This window comes from Punica granatum, chromosome 3 (genome assembly GCF_007655135.1).
Source record: "Punica granatum isolate Tunisia-2019 chromosome 3, ASM765513v2, whole genome shotgun sequence".
Lineage (NCBI taxonomy): Eukaryota > Viridiplantae > Streptophyta > Magnoliopsida > Myrtales > Lythraceae > Punica > Punica granatum.
Genome location: NC_045129.1, coordinates 38,705,915 through 38,731,765, shown reverse-complemented (window position 1 = coordinate 38,731,765; position 25,851 = coordinate 38,705,915). Strand labels below are relative to the sequence as shown.

General features: G+C 41.7%; 5 protein-coding genes and 2 non-coding genes across 9 annotated transcripts; 1 reads left to right on the top strand and 6 right to left on the bottom strand.

The window, feature by feature from the left end:
- Positions 1-1,024: 1,024 nt before the first annotated feature.
- Positions 1,025-5,450, bottom strand: LOC116201969 (telomere repeat-binding protein 1). 2 transcript variants are annotated; one of them, XM_031533458.1, is made up of 10 exons: positions 5,225-5,449; positions 4,410-4,594; positions 3,454-4,297; positions 3,216-3,362; positions 3,046-3,108; positions 2,875-2,954; positions 2,458-2,702; positions 1,944-2,252; positions 1,721-1,784; positions 1,025-1,554 (listed from the first exon to the last, which is right to left on the bottom strand). In XM_031533458.1, the coding sequence occupies exons 2-10, from the start codon at positions 4,488-4,490 to the stop codon at positions 1,354-1,356; spliced, it is 2,034 nt and encodes a 677-aa protein (XP_031389318.1). In that variant the 5' UTR covers positions 4,491-4,594; positions 5,225-5,449; the 3' UTR covers positions 1,025-1,353. The 2 variants fall into 2 exon arrangements, 1 of the variants encoding a protein (XP_031389318.1); XR_004155967.1 differs by lacking the exon at positions 1,025-1,554 and having other exon boundaries at positions 1,722-1,784; positions 1,870-2,252; positions 5,225-5,450.
- A 5,345-nt stretch (positions 5,451-10,795) lies between these two features.
- On the bottom strand, positions 10,796-14,662 carry LOC116201034 (oxysterol-binding protein-related protein 3C). The gene is made up of 10 exons (XM_031532101.1): positions 14,338-14,662; positions 13,142-13,235; positions 12,937-13,053; positions 12,772-12,844; positions 12,571-12,689; positions 12,220-12,341; positions 11,939-12,115; positions 11,711-11,855; positions 11,408-11,586; positions 10,796-11,309 (listed from the first exon to the last, which is right to left on the bottom strand). Exons 1-10 carry the CDS (start codon positions 14,433-14,435, stop codon positions 11,063-11,065), a joined length of 1,371 nt encoding a protein of 456 aa, XP_031387961.1. The 5' UTR covers positions 14,436-14,662; the 3' UTR covers positions 10,796-11,062.
- A 1,322-nt stretch (positions 14,663-15,984) lies between these two features.
- On the top strand, positions 15,985-17,888 carry LOC116201009 (uncharacterized protein RAB5IF homolog). The gene is made up of 4 exons (XM_031532063.1): positions 15,985-16,310; positions 16,697-16,800; positions 17,312-17,441; positions 17,535-17,888. Exons 1-4 carry the CDS (start codon positions 16,197-16,199, stop codon positions 17,571-17,573), a joined length of 387 nt encoding a protein of 128 aa, XP_031387923.1. The 5' UTR covers positions 15,985-16,196; the 3' UTR covers positions 17,574-17,888.
- Positions 17,889-18,135: 247 nt separating this feature from the next.
- LOC116201007 (PGR5-like protein 1B, chloroplastic) lies at positions 18,136-21,100 on the bottom strand. 2 transcript variants are annotated; one of them, XM_031532061.1, is made up of 7 exons: positions 20,717-21,099; positions 20,160-20,222; positions 19,977-20,063; positions 19,547-19,778; positions 19,062-19,135; positions 18,794-18,892; positions 18,136-18,479 (listed from the first exon to the last, which is right to left on the bottom strand). In XM_031532061.1, the coding sequence occupies exons 1-7, from the start codon at positions 20,948-20,950 to the stop codon at positions 18,387-18,389; spliced, it is 882 nt and encodes a 293-aa protein (XP_031387921.1). In that variant the 5' UTR covers positions 20,951-21,099; the 3' UTR covers positions 18,136-18,386. The 2 variants fall into 2 exon arrangements, with proteins under 2 accessions (XP_031387921.1, XP_031387922.1); XM_031532062.1 differs by lacking the exon at positions 20,160-20,222 and having other exon boundaries at positions 20,717-21,100.
- Positions 21,101-21,684: 584 nt separating this feature from the next.
- Positions 21,685-21,756, bottom strand: TRNAG-UCC. The gene has a single exon. It is a non-coding gene; the product is annotated as a tRNA-Gly (tRNA).
- Positions 21,757-22,020: 264 nt separating this feature from the next.
- LOC116199056 (probable xyloglucan galactosyltransferase GT14) lies at positions 22,021-24,471 on the bottom strand. The gene has a single exon (XM_031529346.1). It carries the CDS (start codon positions 24,250-24,252, stop codon positions 22,312-22,314), a length of 1,941 nt encoding a protein of 646 aa, XP_031385206.1. The 5' UTR covers positions 24,253-24,471; the 3' UTR covers positions 22,021-22,311.
- Positions 24,472-25,409: 938 nt separating this feature from the next.
- Positions 25,410-25,570, bottom strand: LOC116202101. The gene has a single exon (XR_004155984.1). It is a non-coding gene; the product is annotated as a U4 spliceosomal RNA (small nuclear RNA).
- Between the last annotated feature and the right edge of the window lie 281 nt (positions 25,571-25,851).

The window sequence follows — 25,851 nt, the reverse complement described above, 5'->3', positions numbered from 1 at the left end:
GAGTTAAAGTTTTGAATTTGTAACTTTGATTTTGATTATGAAAAAAAAAATGTAGGGCCTGTGGATCCCATCAGTTTTGTTGTGTAGTGTATTAGGTAGTGTATGTTATTGTATATTAAATAATATATGGGGCCCATCAGTTTGACTTTGGAAAAATATGTTTTATTGTGTAGTGTATTGAGTTAAAGTTAAAGTTAAAATTTTAAATCGCGACTCTGAAACCAAACATAGCGTTGTATTGGGCCGGATCAGTCATAGAGGCCCACTGTGATCATGCCCACGCTTGGCCCAGATAGCCCTGACACCGAGCCCATCTAGAGTTAAGAACGTTCCCTCGTTTTTTCATTTTCTTTTTTTTTTGGGTCCCTCCTTCCACGCCCCCACCCCCAACATATAAGAAAGTACTAGCTTCATACTTTATTGGCTTATATAAAATTGAAAAACATAAATTTGGACCATATTTGTGTCGGTATAATCTTTCGCAAATCATAAGTAGAACGATCGTTGCGACTGATCATATGGTCTTATAAAGAAAATCACATCACCGACCATATTCATCGTTTCTCATAAGATGAGATTTTCTCGAGGCACGGTATCGATTTACTAGATGACTATCAGTAAAAGTATATATTACAAGAAAATGACCAACGGTTCATCAGTAATCTGGTGATAATAAATGAAATTAAAAATCTTTCTTACCACACAAGTATAAATAAAAGAAAATGATCTCTTCATTATCCAAAGTGAACTCTCAGTTTTTCTTCCCCACCACATAAGCGTTGGAATTTTTTTTTTCTTTTTTTTTAAAATTTTTTTTTAATTTTTCCCTCAGCAGATGGCACCTAATGCTTATCCCTCAAAAGAGAAACGAAAGAGACGGCCAGCTGAATTCTGGCCAGAAAACCTACCCAGTCTCCATACTTGCTTATCTGCAATTCTCAACCAAAATTACTTATCTATTGAAAATGACAAAAGGAATAAGCTCGTGCTCGAATGCGATGTTAATTATAACATCTCACGCGTGTCGGATAAGCTACTAGATAACATATTTATTAACTCGGAAGGGGTCTTATTCCGGTAAAAAAGACATTTACAACATGTCCTATCCACAGAAGGAAATTTCATGGGAGTGTGCCATAGACAACAGCTAAAAAACAAAGGAAGGAAAGAATTTGCTCTCCCATTTACAGGAGGACTTCCCAATCCCTTTTCGTCATTTGCTTTTTTACAAGTCACCAGAACACGGAGCAGACAATACAAGTAAGAAAATTACATAATTAGATACAGTAGATGTACCTTCCTTAAACGATATCGAATATCTGATCCTTTCCCGTGCACTTCTGAGGAATCGGATCAGAGGAGGAGACGGGTCTCGGGTTGGTGGTGATGGTGGTGGTGGCGGCGATGGTGGTGCTTGAGCTGTTGCTTGGCTTGTTGTTGGGACCAGTAGGCATGGGCAGTTAGGACTCTGTCCAGCAGCTCCTGAGGCACCGGCTCCCCCCTCCTCTGCTGCGGGGAGATTCTCGCTGTGTGCACCAGCGTCTTCCACTTGTCCTGCATATTATCTCGTTATCTCTATTTCTGTCTGTCTGCCAATGCAGATCTCGATAACAGGAGTCAGATCTCAAAATGGAGATGGAGTAGTAAAAGGAAATATGGTAAACATAACAACCGAAAAAGGGATCCTCATGAAATACAGTCTGCAGTTTAAAATCCTCACCTTCAAGTCGACATAAGTCCGATGTTTCACACTATCAAAGGCCCGAAGCTTAACGTCTCGCCACCTGCAGAGTTAAAGAGAAAAGCTTTGTTCAGCTCCATGGAAAAAAGTGAAAATCACAAACAGTATCAGTACTGCACCCCCCCTACCTAAAGGGCCTTGTTTCCAAGCTTTGACCAGCTTCTTTTTTTCTAGATGATGATTGTGATTCGATCATGCATACCTTCCAGTGCCGAGTTTTTCAACGGCTTGAACAAGAGCTTCCACCTCAGCAACAGAGAAGGGTCTACGAATGCGTCGCTGGGCGATCTCAGAATGTTTTGATTTCCGACGAACTGGAACCACAGCGAGAGTCTCCCTGTTCAGAGCAGAGACTGGCACAAGTGCCTTAGAGTCTGCAAGGCCCTTGTTTGATAGGTCAGTTGGAGAGGTAGCTGAACCACGGTCACTCTCAGCTGAGTTCCCTAAATTGTTGACCGCTTGAGGCTCATCAAAAATTCCCTCACGAGCTTCAGTTCGAGCAGGTGGATACCTGATGAGGAAGGCCAAATAAGAATCTTCTGAAAGATTCTTTAACCAAACAATTTCTAACCCAAAGTTAGATACACATATTAGAGTTGCATCAAGATACAAATATCAGGCTGCATCATCTAAGACTTGTATCCGCTAAAGCACCAGTATTCTATTGCGAAACTCTCGAGCATTTACTGTAATTTGCAACTTCTCCTTTTCTTTACCTCGAGTGAGGGTAGGATGTATTGCGACGAACAAGAGAGGGGCTGGACCTTGGAGTTGCAGAACGGAGATCCTGTGAAGAGTTAGGCTCAAGTGTAAAACCCAAAGCATCAACCTGATTATTGCCATGACAAATTCCAGTCTGTGCTAGAGTTTTACTGTCATCTCCAACTTTCTTCCCCTGAAGTACAACACCTACACGTAATTCACCTCCAAGAATTGCAGTCACAGCTTCCATAACTGTCCTCTGGGCCAATATTAAGTAAAAAAAAATAATGATGACCATCAGAATTTTGTAGATGCCGAGAAATAAACAAATAAGAGTAGAGGGAAAACCATTTATCAATAAGAATAACAAAATCATTGCAATGAGAGGGATCTAAGGAAAAGTATTTGCACGAGAAGCGACAAAACCGTACCTTCAAGGAACCAACTGTAGCAGTTTCTGGAATCTCGATGAATAGCTCTGGCACCCTAAAAGACTCGATCCTCACCCTCACTAGGTAAAAGGGAAAAAAAATAAATTCATGACTCTTAGATTCTGAAGACCAGTTACATAGTTTTCATTTTGTCATCAAAAGCTCACTTACCATGGGGATTTGCAGACTGGTATGGTGAATGCTGTCCTGCAACTGATGACATTTCCCGATCAGCTGCAAGAGAAGCGGGACAAACATGTAAATGCGGGCATGATTATCCCACTAACAAAGGAAAAAACGAGTACTAACTAGAGAAAGCAGATGCATAATCGAAAACCAACCACAGCTATCTCCACTAATTTCTCCGTCAGAGTTCGATTCACAATTCAAATCAAAAAATTTCCTCTTCTTGAAAGGGAAGTTCCGCTGAGATCTCTGGCGTTTATAAAAGCTCTTCTTGTCAAAGCCATCAGCCTTCAAATCCACATCTGCAGATGCATACCGACCACCAGTAAGTTTGCCAGGATTATAACCCAAGACAGGAGGGAAAAAACGTAAAACTTTAGCTAATAAACTTACCATTTCTAGAAAACAGCTTCTCCTTCCACTTTGTAGCTACTTTCCAATATTTAGAAGCCAGTACCTTCCTGATTCTCCGGTCTCCCATACATGGGGCAGGCTTAAAGGAGTTCTTTGTGGTGCTACGGTGGGTGCACCCCGAGGAGTTTTCGTCATCATCTTTACTATCTAATGCTACATTATCCCTAACCTGGGAAAATAAATTACGAGGACCAGGCTCCTCAGTCTCTTTAAAAGACATCTTGGCATTACTGTATGAACTAATTTGTACAAGAGGTTTTGCATCCCAAACAACTTGATCCCCTATAGCACTGTACATATTGGCTCCGGTACCATGGGGAGCATTCCCGGAATTAAGCAGTTCCACCACATTCTTCCTCTTGGTTTCATCCTCCGAGTTATAATTGGAAGGTTTTCCATGTTCAACTGAACCTAATGTTACCTTCTCAGCAAAATATCTCATTTCATCTTTTCCTAACTTCTCAGAAGCTAACCCACCTGAGCCATCTGAATTTACTATTGTATCTGCGCACCCCAGTGCGTCCTTATTAGCTTCTTTAAAAGAATTAACAGGATTGTGATAGTCAGGTACAAGTTTCGGACCCAAGCAGATCATATCACCGGATCCTTGGTCATATGGTTGCAGTTCCAACTGTTTCTGCGGAGCCTGAAATTCTTCCTTAATGTTGCCAACAGTGATTGCACACTGATCTTGTTTAGTCGACAAATTGCTTGAAGAGGGAGAACTATCTTTCCCGACCAATAGCTTACCAGCTACGGTGGCCAATAAGTCGAATGCACACATGTTATTGTCTTCAACTTTCTTGTTAGGCGAACCTCTCCTCTAGAGAAACATGAAAGCATCAGAAGGCTCAGGTCAGAGATCCATAGTCAGATGCTACGGACGTTGAAATTGGCGAAAATGAAATCGATGAATGATTGTGAAAGAAGCTTACTCTAGCTGATCGGGCAGCCCGAGGCATTGCAGGCACCTGATAGCCATTGAATCCATATTCTAACCTCCTATTCAACACCATATCGCAGAGATCATACCAAAAACGGAGACATAAGATGCAGGGAACTGGTATTCTTCAATCCATTTGGAAGGTAACCGTAATTCGATTGCACAAACCTCCAGAACCTAATCCAAAACCCAGCAGCATGAGAATTTCCATTGCATTGCAATTAACCCAAACGAAAAAAACAAGGCTTAAAAACTCTAAATCCAGGTTGAAGACAGCATCAACCATGTTACTTCTGTGTTGCGAAAACGGTTTTTGATGGAAAAATTCACGAAATGGACTTCATTTGCATGTTTAAGATGAAAAGGGAGAGAAACTTGCTAGAGAAGGAATCACAGGCCCTGCAAGAACCAAAACAAAAGAATTACTTTCTTTTTTAAAAAAAATTTCAAAAAACACTTATCTCGATCATGTCGTGTCATTCATGCTGCTACTTTTCTACGTAGAACTGAACTCCTCGAAAATCAAATAGTAATAATAATAATAATAATAATAATAATAACGTCCGACAGAGATCGTTGGTTAGCACCTTCAACCCCAATTTCGCCAAAAGACAGAGTTTAATCAAACCAAAAAGATTTCAAAAAAGATCATAATTTTTTTTCCAAAAAAGGAAAACGGGTAAAAAAAATTCCAAAATATTCAGCTTCTAGCCTCTCAGGTGTCAGAAAAATTCCACAAAAACGTTAAATCCTTGAAAATTCTCCAGGGCCAGGCACAGCAACCCGAGGCAACTGATCTGTGCTCACCTCAAACAATGGCGCCGGTCCAGAAGTCGAAATTGAGCTGAGAATTCCAGGAAATTCACAGGAGAATTGTGGGATGGGAGAGCTGCCGGGGGATCCGAAGATCAAGAGCTTCACATTCTACGACTCTATCCCATGATTGAGGGTGGAGGAATCTTTTGTTTCCCTTCTTTTCTCTCTCTTTCTGATCGGTAAAACCCTCTGACAACCACTCAAAACCGTAGGCCTTAAACCCCCACGAGCGCTCTATTATACCCAACAGACAACCACCCCCCTACCAGATCTATCGGTAATTCCCCGGTGGTCCACCGGCTACAGCCGGTTATTGGCGGAGCCTCGAGGGACCGGTTCTTCTCCCCTAATGGGTGGCCCACCAGCTCCCTTGGTCTCGTTGGATGGGGACACGTGGCGAGCTTTCGGATCATGTGGCTTCTTGCTGCCTCGCGTCCCTCGAGAATTACGTTGCGTCACACGTCGGAGAAATTCGTGACCCTCCACTTCAATTTTATTCCTATTTCTTCTTTTAATTTAATTTTATTAATTTTCCCCACCCACATAAAACCATTTTAACTTTTTTTCTTGATTCCGAAAATTAGGAAGATAAAAAAGAAATCGATTAATATTATGTATTTTAATAATTTATGTTTGTGGAGAAAAAAAAAAAGAACCAAACTAAAATAAGAGTTCAATTGGTAATAGGGTTAAATTTCGAAATTTAACTTCATTACCATTGAAAAAGGTAAAAGACAAATAAATATGTTGATAAAAAAAGTATTTATATTTATTTATTTATTTATTTAAGTGGGGTTACAATAATGTGATTGAAGATAAAAAAGTAATGATTGAACTTTAATAATCGCACAATTCAACTTTGATTTCAAGAAGCTCCACTCAACCAGGATTAATGAAGTAGTATATCAAGTTCCACTAATAAGGATGGAAGCATAATTTATTTTACATTTTTAATAATAATTTGATAACAATTCCGTAGTCACCTTCATTTCCCGATTCAAATAAAGTGAAAGGCTAGTCAAGCAAATCAGAATTGAACCAATAGCCAAGAGAAAATTAGAACCGAACCAAAACATCTTGCTTTTAAGTCGTGTAAGGGTGCAAATTCATTGTGTAATAGTCATGCTTCAGGTTATGATTTAGTGATCGGATAAATTAGGGTACTTTCATAGAGCATACTATAAACCAAGCATTCTGAATCAAACTCATTAAAGATAGATATATAGATATTTTAATAAAAACTTTTGGGTTAGATCATCGATCGATAAATAAGGAAATCGTGGGCTTCAACTTGTCAATTTGATATTATGCATGTCGTTTCAACAGGCTGATTCGAAATGTTTCTTTCCTATGAATTCTTGAAGAGGCAAAAAGACTGATTGCTGGTCCGAGCAAAACAATTGATCGGTTGCATTCAATTAATTTATCTTCAAAATTGCCACGTGAGACAAGTCATGTCCTACATGGAGGAAAAACGCATCGTCATTGGTTGATTCGTCGAGACCTGTCATTATAGCAAACGGAGACAAAGAACGTCAGTGGTGCCCGTCGTTTGAATTTGATGCGGGATGGCGCTATCTAGTATCTATCTGTCTTATCTCCGGGGGACGGCGCAAATGGAATCTCCGTCATTACTGACGGCGGCCCGGGTCCACGTGGCGGATGGAGAGCCAACATGGATGGCAGCGTCACGTTCTGGATAAGTGAAGGGACGTGACGTTAATCACGGTGGGCCCCAAAGAGAAGATGTGGGCCCAGCGGATGGAATATTAGAGCGGGCATAGGAATGGGCTACGGCACGTGATATGAAGGCCCACCCATAGTTTCTTTTCTTTTTTCACCAAAAACTTCTATAATATATATATATATATATATACACACACACACACAAGACACAACTATGATGATTTTAAGGACTTAAACTTCGTCTAATCCTTTCAATGCCGGACATATCACCTACGCATAACGTAGCTTGTCTACGGATATTGTATTTCACTACTATAATAGTATGCCGGCAAATCACTGCTATTTAGATCGTAAATTATGATTTACTTTCAGTGATCATTATTAAATATTCAAATATATAAAAATAAAATAAAATAAAAAACGGAAGTTAATGTAATTTTATTTCTCAATTATTAAAAAGATGCTTTGTAGTGTTTTCTTTATAATAAAGCGGATTGGGTCGAGATAGATGTGTAGGTGATGTATATTTTATAAAACTAACAGTTTGGTCCTTGAAATTTCAGTGAACCAACACTTAAGGACCTGAATAATTTTTGCCAACACTTGGGTCCAACATTGGCCATTCCGTTATATGGGAAGGGGTGTCCATAAAATGCAGTCGTTTATCTGTGTTACGTGGCAAACTGTTGACGGAGTTATTCATGGGTAAGGTGCCACATGAGATTATCGTCAAAGAAGGTGACGGGTGGACCAAAAGTGTATAACGAAATGGCCAATGTTGGACCCAAGTGTTGGCAAAAATTATTCAGGTCCTTAAGTGTTGGATCGCTAAAATTTCAAGGACCAAACTGTTAGTTTTCTCTATTCAAATTGGTGGGCCCCCTAATCAGAATCTAATTTTGCAAATCGGTTGTTGTCATTCTTTTTTTTTTTTTTAATTACTTCTCTTTCCAATGACATGGTAAACAATAATTCACCGGAAAAGATCAAGAATATATTGATTTATTTCTAATAATCAATCATTAGATTTTGGAATTAACCTCGACGAGAAAAGATAATTGACCGAACGAAATTGAGTGGCTGTCAGAAAAATCATTAAGAAAACAAATAACTCAAGGCGGTAATAATTCGAGTATTTATGCCTGCCAATATTCACATTTAACCATCGCACCAAAATTACATAACGCCTCACCGAAAAAGTGCGAACCGATTTGAATAAAGGTATTTACACTCATTTTCATCGCTTTGCGGAATTCTGGACGTGAACGGGTGCTTGTTTGGTTTTATGATAGTATTTTAGAATTACAATTCTAACTTGACTCTACTCACTACAAAACAAAATAACTCATACAAAGTCAAAAAGTGACCTCATTTATACCACTTTTTTCCACAACAAAACAACATAACTCATACAAAATCCAAGGGTGGATCCCATTTATTCCACTCAAAATTAAAATCAAAATCTGATTTTAAAATCCTACTATGAAACCAAACGCAACCTAAGACTTTTGGAGTTTTGATTGAAGCTAACGCGTGGGGACAAGGCCTGATCGAGTCATTCTAGCCAATGCTTGAAACCCAACGTCGGAGAGGGAAGCCCAACAACGCAATTCATGAAGAGCAACCCATTAACATGTTTTGGGCAAGAGAAAATATTCGATGAGTAATACAAAATCCAGTAGTTGTGTAAAATTTCACCTCCGAATGACAGGTGTTCCCGTCAACAACTCTCTCTTTTTTACTTCATAGGTGTCATTCGGATGTGCAGTTTTACACAATCACTTGATTGTGTATTACCCACCGAATATTTTCTTTTTGGGCAAGTCACGCGGTGTCATTCGGAGGTGCAGTTTTACACAATCACTTGATTGTGTATTACCCACCGAATATTTTCTTTTTGGGCAAGTCACGCAGATGGTGTCCGGTCTGCTGAACCCAAATTTGGTCAGCCAAAGATAAGGAAAGACAACTGGATTCCGGGAAAGGCAAGATTCGATGCTAACCAAAGGAAATGTGGCCGAGACATGGTAATGAGCTGTTAGTTTGTGTGGCTTTCCTTATTAGCTTAGATGCGATTTGATTTAAACTTTATTAGGCATTGAATGAGTGATTTCCTTATCACATTGGTTATATGTTCCTTAGATAGCATTAATTGCTCCGATTATTGTAACTTGTCCATTCTTTGGCATGGAATGCGTCATATGGCCTATAAATACCGAGAGTGGAGGATTTGTAAAGACTTTTCGCCAAATACATAACTTCGCATCTTACCTATCATTTATTTTCCCCTTCCTTTTATTTTCCTCGCATCTTTATAAAAATAATATGTGTACTTCAATTGATTAAGACATTAAATTAAAGTATTACGTGCGAGTCTTATGATTGGAAAGAAATCACAATTAGAAGAATTTTATCACCTTATTGGCCGGCCTTACTTGCACATAAAATAATCAGATGCATTGGACATTTGGATGCTACGCAATATACACCTTAGAAATAATTTGTACATCGATTAATAAAAAAACTAAAAAAATTGTAAAAAGAAAAAAGTGTGGTTCGCCGCGAATAGGAGACAACTCTGTACTCTCTCCATAAGCATGATGGGCCCTTTTAATATATGAGAAGAATTAAAAAATTTATAAAAAGAAGAAAGTGTGGTTCGCCGAGAGTAGGGGACAACTCTGTACCCTCTCCATAAGCATGATGGACATGTTTTAATATACGGTAAATTACACTGGTGGTTCAAAAAATTTTACAAATGTTTCAATATGGTACAAATTTTATTTTTGCTACTTGATGGTACAAAATGTTTTAAATTTATTTCAGTATAGTACAAACCGTCATCTCACCATTGACGCCGTCAAATCGACGCTGATGGTGCAAAATCAGTTTTTGTGGGACGTTATATGATGGTACAAAATGTTTTGAAGTTGTAATTTAATAGTACAAAATGTTTTACGTAAGTTACGTGATGGTGCAAAAATTACAGATCTTGTAAAGACGGCTTGACGGCGTCAATAGGGAGATAACGGTTTGTATTATACTGAAACAATTTCGAAACATTTTGTATCATCAAATAGCAAAAAAAATATTTTGTACCACATTGAAATATTTGTAAAATTTTTTGAACCACCAGTGTAATTTACCCTTTAATATATATATATATATAAAAGAAAGAAAGAAAGAATCCTTCTCCTTGAGTAGGATGTGGGAATTGGAATTGCAATTGCATTAAGGAGATTTCCGGTCGAGAAGGGAAAGAAGTTGGAAACAAGTGGAGGATCGATCCCACTATTGTCGTGGGCTGGGCCAACTTTTGCTCACTTAGTCGTGGGCCAGGCCCACTCGTTGCACCTGGACGTTGTTAACCTTGCCATACAAGCAAAGCTCACCATTTCTTTTCACTCAAGGAAAATCCCGAGACCACTCGGCCGAGATGTACGAGTCATGACAGCCATATCTTTTACTTGAATGAGACGGCTGCACCACTTGCATATAAAACATCCGGGCAGACCCCACACCGATCCGGATCACGTATATACAAAGCGTTTTCAGATATTTATGACTAAGCTAGCTGACATCGTAAGACACTTTTCGGTGTTTCCTCACATGGTCAGATGTGATGGCTGAAGCCGCAGTGTCAACGAGCTTTTATGATGGATCGAATTGGAATGTAAACATTCAAATGGAAAATGACCAAAATTGGGACATGTCTCGTTCACTGGATATATAATATAAAATAAACAATAATAATGGAATACAACCAACCCCAAGGCGGTCATTCTGCGATTATTATATAAACGACTGCAAGTTCATTTTTCTTCTCCTCTATACTTCTGCAGCGCGTTTAGAGTGAACTCAAATCGGATCGAAGAATGAGGAGGAAAGCATTTGTATGAACTTCCTTCACTACACAGAAATATATCTTTGGTTCTGACATCGCGCTAGCACGACATGCAGTTTGGTGATACAAGAGAAAATAATATCCAAAATGAGATTTAACAAATGAAAAATCTACTGTAAATATAATCTTATCGAGGCAATCTAGGAAAAACGTAAGATTTCACACCAAAGTTCCAAACCCAAAGATCGAAATAGCAGCCAGCAGAAAGCCAGAAAACATCAACAACCGGGCACGTCCTCTCATTCCGTGGAGAGATTACCGTATTGCCATGGGTTGAAGTCAACAGATCTGACATCAGTCTCGTCGATGCTGTCAGAGCTATCCACAGCAGCCCGGTGTTCGGAGTATTTCCCATTGTACTGGTACACTTCCAAGTCTCCCCAGGGCGTAGGGGTGACCTCATCGGTTAAATCAAACCATCTAGGTGCGAAATTATGGCCCTGGGCCTCCCGGTTTCTCTTTTCTGCTCTTTGCCTCTCCTCCAAACTGAAAGATTGGGAGGGAAAACATAAAAACCAGACCTCCAAAGAATATGTTTAAAAACAACTTCCTAGCATAAAGATCTGATAAAGAGAGAGTTATACCTGCTCTTCTCGGCACCAGCCTTCGATATATCACCCTTCTCAAGTGCATATCTATCGGGACGAAGCCGAGAATCTGATGCCAATAGCTTCTTCGGAGCAGTCTCTAAGCTGTTCAACTTGTGTGCGAAATAGGTGTACTGAAATTTGTCATTTTCTGGCACCGGGGCAACATGCCAGACCTGCAGAATGCCAATGAAAAGCAGTAGTTGGTGAGATTCCAGACTAACATTTTAAAAAGAATTTGAGAAGACAGTCCCTGTGGGCTATGAGTATTGATTCATTAGCACGGATAAAGATACAAACCTCTTTTAGCTCTGTACCCGGAAGGGGCTCCCCTTCCATATCACATGGTTGGTAACTCATTGATTCATTCCACTTCCCTGTCATCAATATCTTTGGCTCTTCAGCTGCATTATAAACATATCCATCCACCTCATAACGACCGGCTCTGCAATCAACAACAATATTCAATTTAGTGCCGCTGGCAGATAGCGCATGATATGCCATGCAACAAAGAGATCTGCTATTTACCCAAACCAGCCACATGGTTGAAAGTACAGTACAGCTTTGTCTCCCGTAGCCAAGTTTGTCATGATCATCTCCCCAGGTGAATCGACCCAAGTCCTTCCGAAGATCAGGTTGTTTACCTTAGTGGGAGGGGGAACTAAATCTAGAACCACACCATCGCGTTTGAGAGTCACGCGTGTTCTGCATTCAGGTCAGAGAAGTTATATGGGTCTGTCCAAGTGTTCGAAGATACATATATGCATGCCAATTGCAATTATTGTCTACTAGGAGAAGCGTGTCTTTACCTTCCTACAGGGTAAACGTCAAGAGAGTTCCCTAAGAATTTTGTTTTCAACTTTGATGTCACATCATAAGCGAAATGCTCATTTTCTGCATGCCCAGCACTCATAGGAGGATGATGACTCACCTAAGACAGACAGCAAATACTATCAGATCAACGCCAATTAAATGCTGTTCTTATCTCTCAGAAAGAGATGCATTAAGGCATTGTCAAAAACTGATTAAGTAGGCCACAAGAAGAGAGAAATGGATGAGGAGAAAGGACTGCACAACACTATGAAACGTTAGCATGCACCAAAAATATTGAATAAAGATAAAACGACAGACGAGTAGTTCCATTATTACCACAGACTCACCTGCTCCGAGATAAATGTAATACCACCATGATTCGTCAGCTCGTAGGTCTCGCCAAGAATAGGATTGAATGGCTTCCAGGTTCTCTGATAGGCATAATAGACTGATATGGCCCATGAAGCTGAGAGTTCATTAACAAAATTAGTCAGCCAAGTGGACCAGCTTCAGTAGTCTGGAAATAAGTATCCAAGAAGTATACTTACTTGCATAGACCAATCGCATGTAGGGATCCTCACATTCATCTGCCTTATCCAATAAGTGAGAATATTCCATCAACTGTCATCACATAATTGTAGTATTTCAGTAAGTATTGGCTTAAAAGAAAGGGGGACAAAACATGAATAAATTCCCAAGCACGGCACGCAAACCTCTGCCATTTTCTGAATCATAGTCATTGGCTCAAAAATGAGAACAGGAAGTGTCACCATCGATGTGACATCTGAACCAATATATTTTTGCATCATCTTCCAGTAACTGTCTCGGTCCTAGAAAATGAAGGAAATCGTCATCCTTAAGATTTTGGAACACAAGAATAACAGTACATGACTGTAAATAATGCACGGAATAGCATACCTCCTGCCTCCATCTTCCCTTATGAGCTTCCTCCTCCGCATCTTCTTTACCTCCCTCAGGATTTATGACTTCTAGTCCCTCATAACCAAGCAAGCTGGAAAGAAGAGGGAAGAGAACCATTCAGAATAAACAAGCATCAGTATCGATTACAAAGCAATCAAAGATCACAGAGTCACAATACAAATGCATAAATTTTACAACATTTTCTGCCATATCAAGCAAAAACGGAGGGGCTTCCGGATTACATAATCGTAATTGCCCCAAAATCACCATACCATTGACATGTTGTCAGACCTAACTAAATTATCCGTTTGGTTTTTGGATAATAATCCAACTTTACCCAACTCAACTCTATTTTTCCCGAAATTCAACAATATAATCATTACTATTTTTTCTTTTTTCTTCCATTTAATAATAATTTTTCACTCATACTTTTCCCTAACCATTTTATAATAAACTTTTTAATAATAAATTCTCCATCTACTTTCACATCTATATTTATACATACATATATATATATATATATATTTTCACACATCAATATATTCGTCAAAACTTGCAATCATTGCACGAAATCAAGTTGAGTTAGATCATAATCCAACTCGAAAACCAAACGCAAGCAGTACTGCATTTCCAAACTGTTGTCAAAGAAGTCCAAGAAGTTTCAGGTGAGCATATCTAATGACGGCCACAGCATAAACTATAACTTTGCAAGGCCCTCTCCATCCACCTAAACGGGTATCCCAAATCTAGGAGCATTGAGATGGTATGCAACATGTCCCTACGAGCTCGAAATTCCTACATCGACCAGATCATCTAGCAGCTCAAACACCAGCTGGGTGCAAGTTCTATGCTGGAACAGCAGGCAATACCACGAGGATTGGAAGAGCTCGAGTGAAGCTTGGAATTCAATTCCAATTTCCAGCTATAAGCCAAAAGCATATGTGATTGTTCAATTCAGCTTCTTCGGGTCATGATGACAAGCAAGTGACGCACAATCAGCAGATCGTGCATCAAACAAGTATGAAAAGTCAATCCCCGATGGAAAAACAACCCAATCTGCAGCGGAAAGAAGCTACAGGGACTTCAAACTGCAGCAATTCGCTACCGAATCCCGAATTAAATCATGGATGATCGGACGACCGAATGAGTTGACAAGCAGAAAGAGATAAGAGAGGGGGAGAAGGAGAGGGCACCCGTTGACGGATCTGTGGATGGCGTTGCCGAACATGGAGATGCCGGAGGTCATGGCGGCAAAGAAGCCCTTGTTCTGGTTCTTCTTGGGGCTTCCCATGTTTCTTCTCTCCCCCCGATGCTCAAACCCAAAGAAATGGAGAAGCAGCAGCCGAGCAACGGCGAAATGGAATCCTTCCGGTACTCCTCGATGGTTCCTAGGCCCGCAGACAGACGACGGACCGATACACGGAGAGAGAGAGAGAGGGATTGAAGGAATTGAATATATAGAGAGAGAAAGAGAGAGAGAGAGAGAGAGAGGATATGTGATTTGCTTTGAAGGGAGGAACACAGCGATGACTCGTTGGCGGTTTTGGCTTTTGTTTTTTTTCTTTTTCTTTTTTTTTTCCAGAAAGATTTATTTGTCTTTGTTTTTTAAATAACGAAGGAAAGGTTCTCTCTCCTTCCCACGCGCTTTCAAAATGCAGTCGCGGAAAAATATCTCGCGGGAGAATTTCACATTTGCACCCTCAAGTTTTGTTGTTTTCCCTGCATCGTCAAAGACCAAAACCTCATTAAAGTGCCGTATTACATGCATGTATTCGGGAAACATAACCCGGATGCGCTTCACATAGCGATTAAAGCCTCACTGATGGGTATGACATAGTACACCATCAAACTGATACGTGAGAGTAGTTCTACCCCAATCAAAGAAATAATAGGCAGTTTGAATATATATTATTCCTGTAGTGGAATAACGCGAGTCATATTACATGATAGTTTAAGTTGAATTATTGTGTGAGTTAGATCGTTATATCAGATAGTGACGACCTCCCAAACAACGGTAACATTTTAATGCGATGCGAAGTGCGAACTTCAGGGTGCATATTGGCGACTTAGGAGTGCAGACGGCATCAATGTAAGACTTCAAGGAGCAAAATGATGCATCCTTCAACATCGAGGTGCAAAATTAGGCAGATCATGATGGGCTGGGCCCAGGTATTCCAAAGGCGGGCTTTAGGCTTCACACAAACGGCCCAGACCAATACATCTTCGAAAGAGAGCCCATATCACCAGTTGTCGATCATGACCGAATGATATGAAAAGGATATGGAGTAGGAAAATTTTTCATGTTCACACCCGAAGTCTTGATAATTGATATATCAGGCCATTCTGTTCCGTACCCCATTGTAGAATTCGACTCATCGGTTTTATAGTATTCTTTGCTGGATGAGGCCCGTGAGCATGGTGCAATGAGTATATACATAAACGGCAGCATGAGTTAGAAACATAAATTATGCGAAAGAGAAATATCTTACTTACAGTTTTTACATGTCGATTATATGCATGTGTTAGGATATTATACCTTTTAGGACACGGTGCGGGGCTCCTCGCATATCCGTTGGCTGACATCCTCTGTTAATTCTATGGTCGTTCGATGTTCTTGGTGGGAGATGTTATGTTCACAGGCAGCACGATGCGGGGGTAAAATGCCAAAAACTGAGACTACGGGATGTATTTTAAAACCTTATAAAGTTTAAGGGGCGAACTGGTAATAGCTCAAAAGATTATTTTCCAGATCAAACGAGTCCGTCTTTTTCTGATCAATCATCATGATCACATCATCCACTCCACTACGTCTTTCTCTCTCTCTCTCTCTCCTTTTTTATTATTATTAATCTAATAATTTTGCGATATTAAAATAATAGAATAAGAAGGAATGCACTGCTCATCCTCTTCGTCGCGGAGTTGATTTATGGTGGAATCGAAGCCCTAGCTCGCAGGGATCCGATCTCCGAAGCAACCCGACCACATCTTCCCGCTCTAACTCGTGGTTGGAACTTTAGTTTCCTTCGCCGGAGATTCTCCGATCTTTTCAATCATGAAGGAAGGCAAATCGGTGAAGCTCCATGTGCAACAACACACGAACGGACATCTGTCTCCGTTCAAACTGAAATTGGCTAAATGGTTGGATCCAGAAGCCTCGTGGGACAAGGTAAGCTCCGTTTTCGCTGCAATTCTATCTTCATTCATCATATCGAAGTCAAGCAACGGCCTTTCTTTTTTTTTTTTGGTTCTGCGTTAGATCAGATTATAGAGCCTGCAATCCATTCCAATTCGATAGGAAGATGTAACTGTACCTCAATCTGCAATGTTCATGGAGCTTATGCTTTAATGAGTAGTTGAATCAGATTATAGGCTGTGGTGTTTGTATGTGTGAATTCCTACTGTCTTTCCCTTGATCGCCGTGATCGTATACTGCAATTGAAGTTTGATATGCAGTAGATGCGTGCAACTTTTCAAGCAATAACCTTTATTATTCTGGACTTCTTATTAGCATGTTGTGAAGCTACAATTGATGTTTCCTTTCCGCCATTGCAGGATCAGCTGGGAGATGCATTGCACTGGATACGACAATTCGTGGCGCTCGTGTGCGGGTTGCTCTGCGGTGCCATACCGTTGGCTGGGGGCATATGGATAGTCATGTAAGTTGTTCCACCTCCCCTTCTGGATGCTTCTGTGTTTGGCCAATTTCATGCTTCGAAAGCCGTCGATTGGATGAAGTACTTGCTATTAATTAAGCTATGAATTAGTTAAGTTTAGGAGCCTCCACTAAATTGGGCAAAATATTATGCTGATAATTGTGCCCTCGGTGGTCTGTAAATTCCTACCTGAATGTGATAGTATCTCAGAACCTTAGCCGAATGGTTAAAACTATCCGCATACTCCTCCCGTCTTTGGTTGGGACTCTTAAGACAGAAATTTACCAGTGGGCAGTAGTGCCAGTAGAGCAGCTCCTCTTTCAGTTCCGGTCATTCTCCAATGGTCTGGTATATTGAATCCATGACCCAAACATGTATCCCTGAGAACATCTGTACTGTTAAAAGTTTGTGATGGCGCTCCCTGTGTTGTAACCTTAAAAATGAAAGATGCTTATGGGGGTGAGGATTCTACTTCTGGGGGAGTTATTTATTTAGATTCTGGAATGCGCTGCAGGTTTTTGGTGCTATCATCTGGGATCATCTATGGCTACTACGCAATGGTATTAAAGATTGATGAGGAAGAGTATGGTGGTCATGGGGCTCTCCTTCAGGAGGGGTTGTTCGCATCCTTGACTCTCTTTCTGGTCTGTCGGCATCCCTTCCCTGTTCCCCCGTGTTTGTAGAGAAAGAATGCTCTTTCAGAAATTAACTTAGGCATCGTTACCTTTGCCTTGCAGCTTGCTTGGATTCTAGTCTACAGCTTGGCACACTTCTGATTTTGATGGACACGTGGGCAAAGTTAGGGTCGGAAAGCCCGGCTATGCCCCCGAAGATCAAAAACTGTCAATTATTTGCTAATGTTATTCGACTTTTTTGTCTTGATGTATCAAGATTTAATTTTGAAGAGCAGCAGTAGCTCCTTGTTTTTGGTTTTTCTTTCTTTTTCTTCCCCATTGGATAGCTGTTTCAGGACTCGCATTTGAGAAGGGCCTTGCAGGTTTACTGATGTATGATTATAGCTTGTCAGAGAATGCTTATCAAAGATTTGTCTCGATCTTCAAATGAAGCGACACTACCACAATTTCTTGATAGTTTTATCTCAGGACAGTCTCCTTATATCATGACAGCATACTCGTCCGAGGAAGCTGCCATTCTATACGAAAGTCAGAACCAGTTTTCTTCTATACGTTCTTTCATATTAGGTTCCATATGGTCCTAATACTTTGAGTGCAAGAAATATCTTTGACAGTAAAGCTTGGAGCTGATTTCATCCTGGTCGATATTACCTGGGACGAGATATGCAGTATATTTTGCTCAAAAAGCAATACTACAGATCGGTAATACAGGAGAAAACAATCACTAAAATAATTCAATAGATCAGTCTTCAGTACATAGCAACTATGAAATACCATCTTATAAGGTCTGCCTTTCTTGCTAATATGTATTTATTGGATAAAACAAGCGGAATGAGGATTTCTGTTTCCTGTTGTAAGGGAACTTCGAGTATACCATCTGTCTTGCAGCCACAAACAAACCATAGATTTTTGGTCGGCTGGAAAGAATTTCTATATGCTGTTGTACAAGGGGGATTAAATCCATCTTTGCTGTCGACCTCTCCCTCTCCTCGAAACGAGGTATATGCGGCCATAAACCCACCTCCGCCCAAGTTTGGAGACAGATTTCTGGACAGCAAATAAAGGCTCAGCGTGATCAATAAACGCTCAAACATGGATTCAATAAATAGTAAACCCTTGTAATTGCATCATCCAACTGTACGAATCATTCGCAAAGTGGAGAGTACCTTTCTGAAAGAAAGATTTGCTAAAGCGTGTTTATCTAAAGGGAGGGAAATGAGAAATTAACTATATCTGCCAACAGAAACGTACATCTTGAAACCATCCTTTTGTTTGTAAATTGATCGCAGCATGTCTTTATTTCTTCATTTTTATCTGAAGGTTAAACAAGTATAAAACTGTGAGACAGGAGCATTCCATACCTCAGCCTTTGTGCGGAATTCCAATCCAGATTCACAGACATGGCAATCTGCTTTATGAGGGGAGGCATTAGATTGATCTGACTTTACAAATGCAAAGACCTGCATAGAAATATCACTAGTTAGCAAGGATAACTGGTAAAATTCTAATACTCTCCAAATTATGACAAAAGGTCATTCGTATATACATGTATCTATATATATTTATATATAGATATAAATTATACATCGTCAAGCCTTTTCTGGACAAAGAGTTAGTGTTCTGACTGACCTCCTCCCCACAATTCGGGCAAGCCCCTTTCAATGCAGCCAAGTCATTCCTCCACAGACCTTGGAGCACTTTCACTGTGAGAAAAAACAGAGCTCAGTAAAGCATGACTTCAGCAGTCAAATAAAAATGAGGTCTAGAGACCAACACTTAACTAGCCGCATCCAACTGCTCCTAATTCAAAAGAATTATTTTTATTCGAAACTTAATGGTAAGGCATTTTCTCCCTCTGGCTGCATTTTTTCTTTGCCATGGAAATCCTTAGCAGGACTCATTTTATGCAAAACTGTTGCTTAACTTGCTCAATAAAAGGTCCAATGTTAGAAAAATGGATTTAATCATGTGCAAATACAATGTTATCCTCGAGTTCTCGTATTGAGTCAAGACGAGAGTTCTGGTAATGTTCCTGAATAGATTCCTGGATTAGGATAATAACAGTCTAACCAATAGAAATAACATACAAGCAAATCGCTGGCAGAGGATCTTACCAGAGGCTGACACAATTGGATAGCCAATCAGCGATCCCATTGCCATGAAGAGAAAGCCATTAGCCACGGCCATAAGCTGCAGGGCTTGGCTGTTGTAGGCAAATCCCGAGTTAAATTCATCTTGAGAAGCTAGCCCAACGGTGTAAAGGATAGGCACAAGAAAAGCAGAGCCTCCAACTGCGAGAAACAGTATCCATATGCTCGCCAATGTAAAAGCTTGAGACAAATCTTCCTGCCCTACATCCATTTCAATCAATCTTCCAGTGAAGAAAAAAAAGGTAATTCGCCGACCCAAACAAGAACTTCAATAGTCTTCCAACTATGCCTGTTTCTTATTTATACGAATGAAATATTGTGCAAATAGGATTGAGCTCTGTAAAACACCAACTTAGAATCTAATTATGTATATTAAGGCTTCAGAGAGAATCACCTCTGCATCAGCATACGTTGATTGCCGCCGAAGACTGCAGCGGGGGTACTTCACTACTGATTTTGAACCATACCGACGTAGCTTCAGCTGTTTTTGAAGTTCATGTCAGAAAACATGGGCACCAAAAAGCCAGAAAGAGAAATGAGCACAAGACGATAAATTTTCAAGAACTTCATAATTCACCTCCACTCTATCAAACATGTCGTCAACTATCAAAGGCTTGCCACTATAGTAAGCATCTCGAGCCTGTACGTAGTAAATGCGTGATTTCTTTCAGAGAGCAGTATTAATAATATGAAAACACTACGCTGCGATAAACCAAGGCTTGTCACTGTACTCTTCAGAGATGAAAATACACAATCATGTACTTAATGGACCTAAAACTTCCATAGTCTATCAGGTGGCAAGATGCCCTCAACTACGAGAGGTTTGCTTTGCCACTGTAATACGAATCTCAAGTCTAAACTGCAAGCTGAGCGCTTAATATCCATTAACGAGGCCAGTTCCTGAAAATTGAGATCGACTACTATCATAGCAACAGTAATTGAGTAATTGAATTTGAATATGCTGCGGTAGTCCTATCAAGCATCAAAATTGACGAGCTACCGACCAATGAGATCTTCGACTTCAACTGATGAGCTTCGTAAGAATCGACAATTTCATAATACTGAGCTAACTACAACGCGAGAAGCTAAAAACGGTGGAAATCCGATATCGATAAAATCAAGACTAAGACCTACTTGGCGGTACAGAGCTTCGAGCGTTTCCTTGCTGGCAGTCTCTATAGGCCCGACGAATATGCAGGAAGGACCCTGGGCAAGTCCGAGCTCATTCGCGCTGCAGGCGGTGGCTCCGCTACCGTTGGCGGAAACCCGGACCAGAAACGGAGCTCCGGCGGCCCGGCCAGCAGCTGAAAGTCTGGAGGCCCTCGGTCCTACCAGCTGAGGAGCTATAGAGGAGGAGCTCGCGGCCATCAAACGGCGGTGGACTTCCCTTCCTCAGTCGCGTGACGGAGAGAGACGGCGAGTCGGAGGGAACGGCATGAGAGGCTATAAAACGACGCCGGGATTGTGAGAGAGCGTTGCTTGCGAGCCCGTCTCGGCCACAAATGGGCGGATCCGCACGGCGGTGGAGTTTATATAGGAGCGGGTGCGATTTGACGAGAATACCCTTGAGAGGACGTGGACTTTTCTGTTCCGGCGCGGAAATATCTGATTGGGGCTTTCGTCCGATAATGCGAGTGATTGATATGATTGGACGCAGATTTTATGGCCCAAAATTAGTTACCGGAGACGGCAGCCTTTTTGGCATTTTTGGGCCATCATACCATATTTGATATCTTCAATGTCGTAAACACCTCGTGGTCGGGACAAGCTGATCCCGAAAACGACTAGGCTCATGGATCGGGAGAGAAATGCTATGGCGTGACAACACCGTTCAGCGGTTCAGCATCAGTGCTTGCTGCTCATGCAACGCCTGTTGTCTCCTAACTAATGTTTTAACGGCTCTCCTTCATCCATCATAAAATCCACTGTCTCGACCCGATAATCGAAATTGATTGGAAAGAAGAAAGTTTTCTAAGTAAGGCTTTTTCCCTTAGGACTGTGGGAGGCTAGCTAGCCAATAAGGAAGGAGAATTAGTCTAAACTAATAAATTGTGAATATTTTGCTGTCACATCAAAATTAGAAGGGACAAAAATAAATTAGATGCGTTTGCCGGGAGTCGAACCCGGGTCTATTGCTTGGAAGGCAATTATCCTAACCGTTGGACTACAAACGCTGTTAGTTCTGCTTGCCAGAGAAAATCCTAGTGTTTGTGCAATATCTGAACAACCATCTAACCATCTACTTATTATTTAGCCAACAGGCAATTGCATTTTTTTTTTTTCGTGTGAATTTTGATATCTGAAAACTCAATTAGACCTCGATTAACACAATCGAGCCAGGTCGGCTCATTAATGGGTAAATCTCTCACAGCATTGATTTTTTGCATTCACAAGACTCGAACCTGAGACTTAACTTAAGCGAAACAAACGCCGAACCGTTTAAACCGCCTCACATTCGTCATGCCATTGCAATTTGAACATCTTTAAACACAGGGAACCCTGTTGATTTCCCATGTTCTGGCAATGAGACTCTCAAGCAATTCAACCAACCAACAAATAATCGTTTTCTATCAGATGAGAGTAATCCTACAAAAGAATTTACATTGAATCTTTGTCTCCTCCAATGCCTCTTCATGTTCCGTTAACATCCTAGGAACGAGTTCCCTAGCCTATCGACTGAAATTTAATTAGTCCTCTGTTTCATCCGTTAATCGTTAATATCCCGATCATCAAGGGTCCTCCCGCCTCAGCGTCTTTATTCTTTCCAGCACTCCCTTTACCGTTAGATCGAATGCGTCCTCAAATGTCTCCAGCTCCGATCTTGGGTCCGCATACACGATCTTGGGGATGAGCTCTATCACCTCCTGCTGCATTTCCTCCACCTTCCTCCTGGGGATCTCGCTCAGCACCTTCTCGATGTTCACTTTCCGCTTCTTCACCTCGGCCTCGGGGATGAAGACCGAGTACTTGGTGTGGTCGCTTGGGAGGTGCCACCTGTACTGATCGTAGGCGGACCCACTGTGGAAGAAAACGGGGATGCACCCCATGAGGATCGAGTCGAAGGTCGACCTCCGGGTGTAGGAGTCTCCCTGGGGCTGAAGGCAGAAGACGGATTCCTGGAATAGCCGGATTAGGTTCACCGGCCGGTAGCAAGTGTTGCCCCGGGAATAGCACTCTAGGAGCTTGCACTTGCTCTTCACGGCCCGGCACTGATCGATGATCTCGTCCCTGATAGAGTTTGGTAAGTTAGGCCTACGGGCCCCGGCAAATGAGAACAAGTATGACCTCTTGAGACGCTTCATCTGGTTCTGCCAATGGATCACATCAGCATCACTCCACGGGTGGAAGTAGGTCGGATACGGGATCGCAAAGTCCGTAGCATCTGGAATTAATGTCGACTCAAGGACCAGACTCGTCATTCGCTTGACCTCGGGAAGGACTAGTAGGTTGGTGCCCCAATCGGAGTCATTGAAGGTCTCCCTCCGAAAATCCCACGAGATCCTCCCGGCGACCAGGAAATGGTCCTTTCCCCACATGCGCTTCCACTCCGGCCTGGCCCGCAGCCACTTGACCAGCTCCTGTGGCCCGATATCCCGATACTTTGTCGAGTGCCATAGAAACTGGGCCACATCAAGGCCTGCATAGTAGGGAATGTAGATCGCTGTCGCTATCGAGGAGTCATTGGTCAGGCATTTGTACTGCTTCATCCTGTTGTGGAAGATAACCTCGAGCGAGAACTGATTCGTCGAGTACCAGCCGGTCTTCGACAGGGCCTTCTCATTACTAGGCAACTCCGGACCAAGGCCCGCGTTCGATAAAGTCTCGCACATGTCGGTCCAAGCACTGAGGGACTTACAATTCCTCAGCAGGTCCACATGAAATCTCCTAGGCAGAATCTGGACAAATATGTACCGGCCCTCACACGAATCCGTTTCAGGAACAACCGCCTCCTCCTCGACTGCTTCATCCGCTCCAGCTTTGGCTGAATCAGTACTAGCCGGGTGTTCTTTCGATCCATCCCCGACCCCATCAGATATATTTCGCTGAGGTAGTAGAACCTCTTTGTCTGTCCTAATGCTATTCACCGGTTCTTGATCGTTCAACCTGGAACCTTCCACTTCCTTTCTAAGAGGCTGCTGAGCCTCATGATCCTCGGTCCGATGGCTACCGACCGGCTCTTCATCCGAATCGGTATCCCTCAGAGGCCGCTGCTGAACCTCTTCTTCTCCGCTCTTGGTGCTATTGACCGGTTCTTCATGCGAATCATTCCTGCGTTCTACATTTCCCTGGGGTTGCCGAACCTCTTCATCATTACCTGTCCTATCATCCGGTTCCTCATTCGAATCGTCTCCGCTGACAGTATTCCTCATAGGCTGTCGAACCTCTTCCTCATTCCCCACGCTATCACCCGAACCAGATGTCTGCACAAGATTTTCCTCAGCCTTCTCGACCACATTGGGATGAATCATGAAGTCGTCCTTATCACTGGTACCACCCGCATCCGAACCGCCCACCTGGTCCACATGATCAGCCAATGGCTTTATGTCAATCTCTCCATCGACCACGACATCCCGATTGAACACGTAAATCAGCGCGACCCAGAAGACGAAAGCTGCCACGGACACAAACAGGAATCCCCTGCGGTACTTCCCGATGACCGGTCTCTCCATATCCCGATAGCAATTCCCTGGCCCGCGAGTCTCCGCTCGATCATTCGCCACCCGAAAAACCAAAGAAAGGAACTAGGGAACTATTCCAAACTTCTCGAGGGGGTCAAAGATTCAAAATTGATACGTGAGGTTGAAGGAATTGAAAGACTTTGATTTTGTTTTCTTGAGGGAGAAGGGGAAAAATGGTGGAATCGTTCAAAGGGGGGTGGGGTTGGGGAGCTGTGGATGGCTCTAAATTTGTCAGTCACAATTTGAGGGATTTCTATATGTGTAAAATGTACGTGTTGTGGCAACCTTCGCAAGATTACCTAGTACGAATTCTCTTAATCAGATAAAATCCTGGCCGTTGGATTTTGGGCCACGTGGATATATCCGATTTTGTCTCGTATTCCATATGGAAATGCAAGAGCTGATCGAATTGAATTTCCATGGTCTTCTTCAAAGGGGAGTTGTCAATTGCGGTGACTTGACTATTAAATAGATGGTATAATTAAAACTATGGTAATTTATAACATCTTTTTCTTAATTTCGGACGTTATTGCTGTGGATGAGTTTTTCGGATTTATGAGGATTCCTCTGGTTATTCCTAGTCCCCGTCAGCGTGCTAGAACAATGAACGCTGATGGTAACTTATATTATGAAAACATTTGCTGAGCTAGCTCTGATTCTCTACCGTTGTAAGAAATTTTCATTGGCCAAGAACAGGACATAAAATTGAGAGAAATAATGAAAATAAAGAGACGAACAAAATAGAAAGATATACAAAGAAAATAATAAATGAAAGCGCATCTAAGACACGAACAATCCCAGCAAGACTATATGTCCCGAATTATCGATTTCTTGATCAAACTTCAAATCATATCATATTAGTTAGAAAGTTCAAAGAAAAGCTCGGACGATCTCTCGATATCATACTAGATAGACAACTCAAAAAGTTTGGGCGATCTCTCTATGTAATTCAGTGTGCCACTGAATTACATCGATTTCTGAATCAAAATTCACAGCCAGCCAAACAAACGCGGTCTTCCCAGCATTACTGTATTCCATTACATTACATCGATTTCTCGTCGAACTTCAAATTATATCATCTCATTCTGTATTATTTGGTTAGGAAGTTATTAAATGCTAGGAGAAAGCTTCGTTGAGGGGTATTGTAGGGCTTTACCCCGTCCGAGGGAGGGGAGCCCTTCCAGAAATTCTCCACGGCACTGGGGCAAGGCCCAGGCCGAAGAGGGGATTTGGAAATAGTTTTCAACCAGCAATTGACGCGCCTCGGTTAGAACCTCACTAGCTGCGTCATTGCCCCAAGCGCAAAGATAGGAATCACTCCTTCACCTCCCCTTGATTTTATAATGAACGCAGTCCCTCTCAAACTCCTTGGCCAATCGATGTGGGATTGATTGTCTCGTCCTGTCTGCCTGTCCACGCACATATACACGCAGTCACGCGCGCTCGCACACAGAGGTCCCGCTTGGGCCCTGTGATATCTGGGCTCGTGGGCTTATATCAGTGGCCCATAAGGATGATTGAAATTGAAACCTCGCATGCGATGAATACCATATGGAAGTGATTCATATTAGATCCAATGGCTTCCTCCAT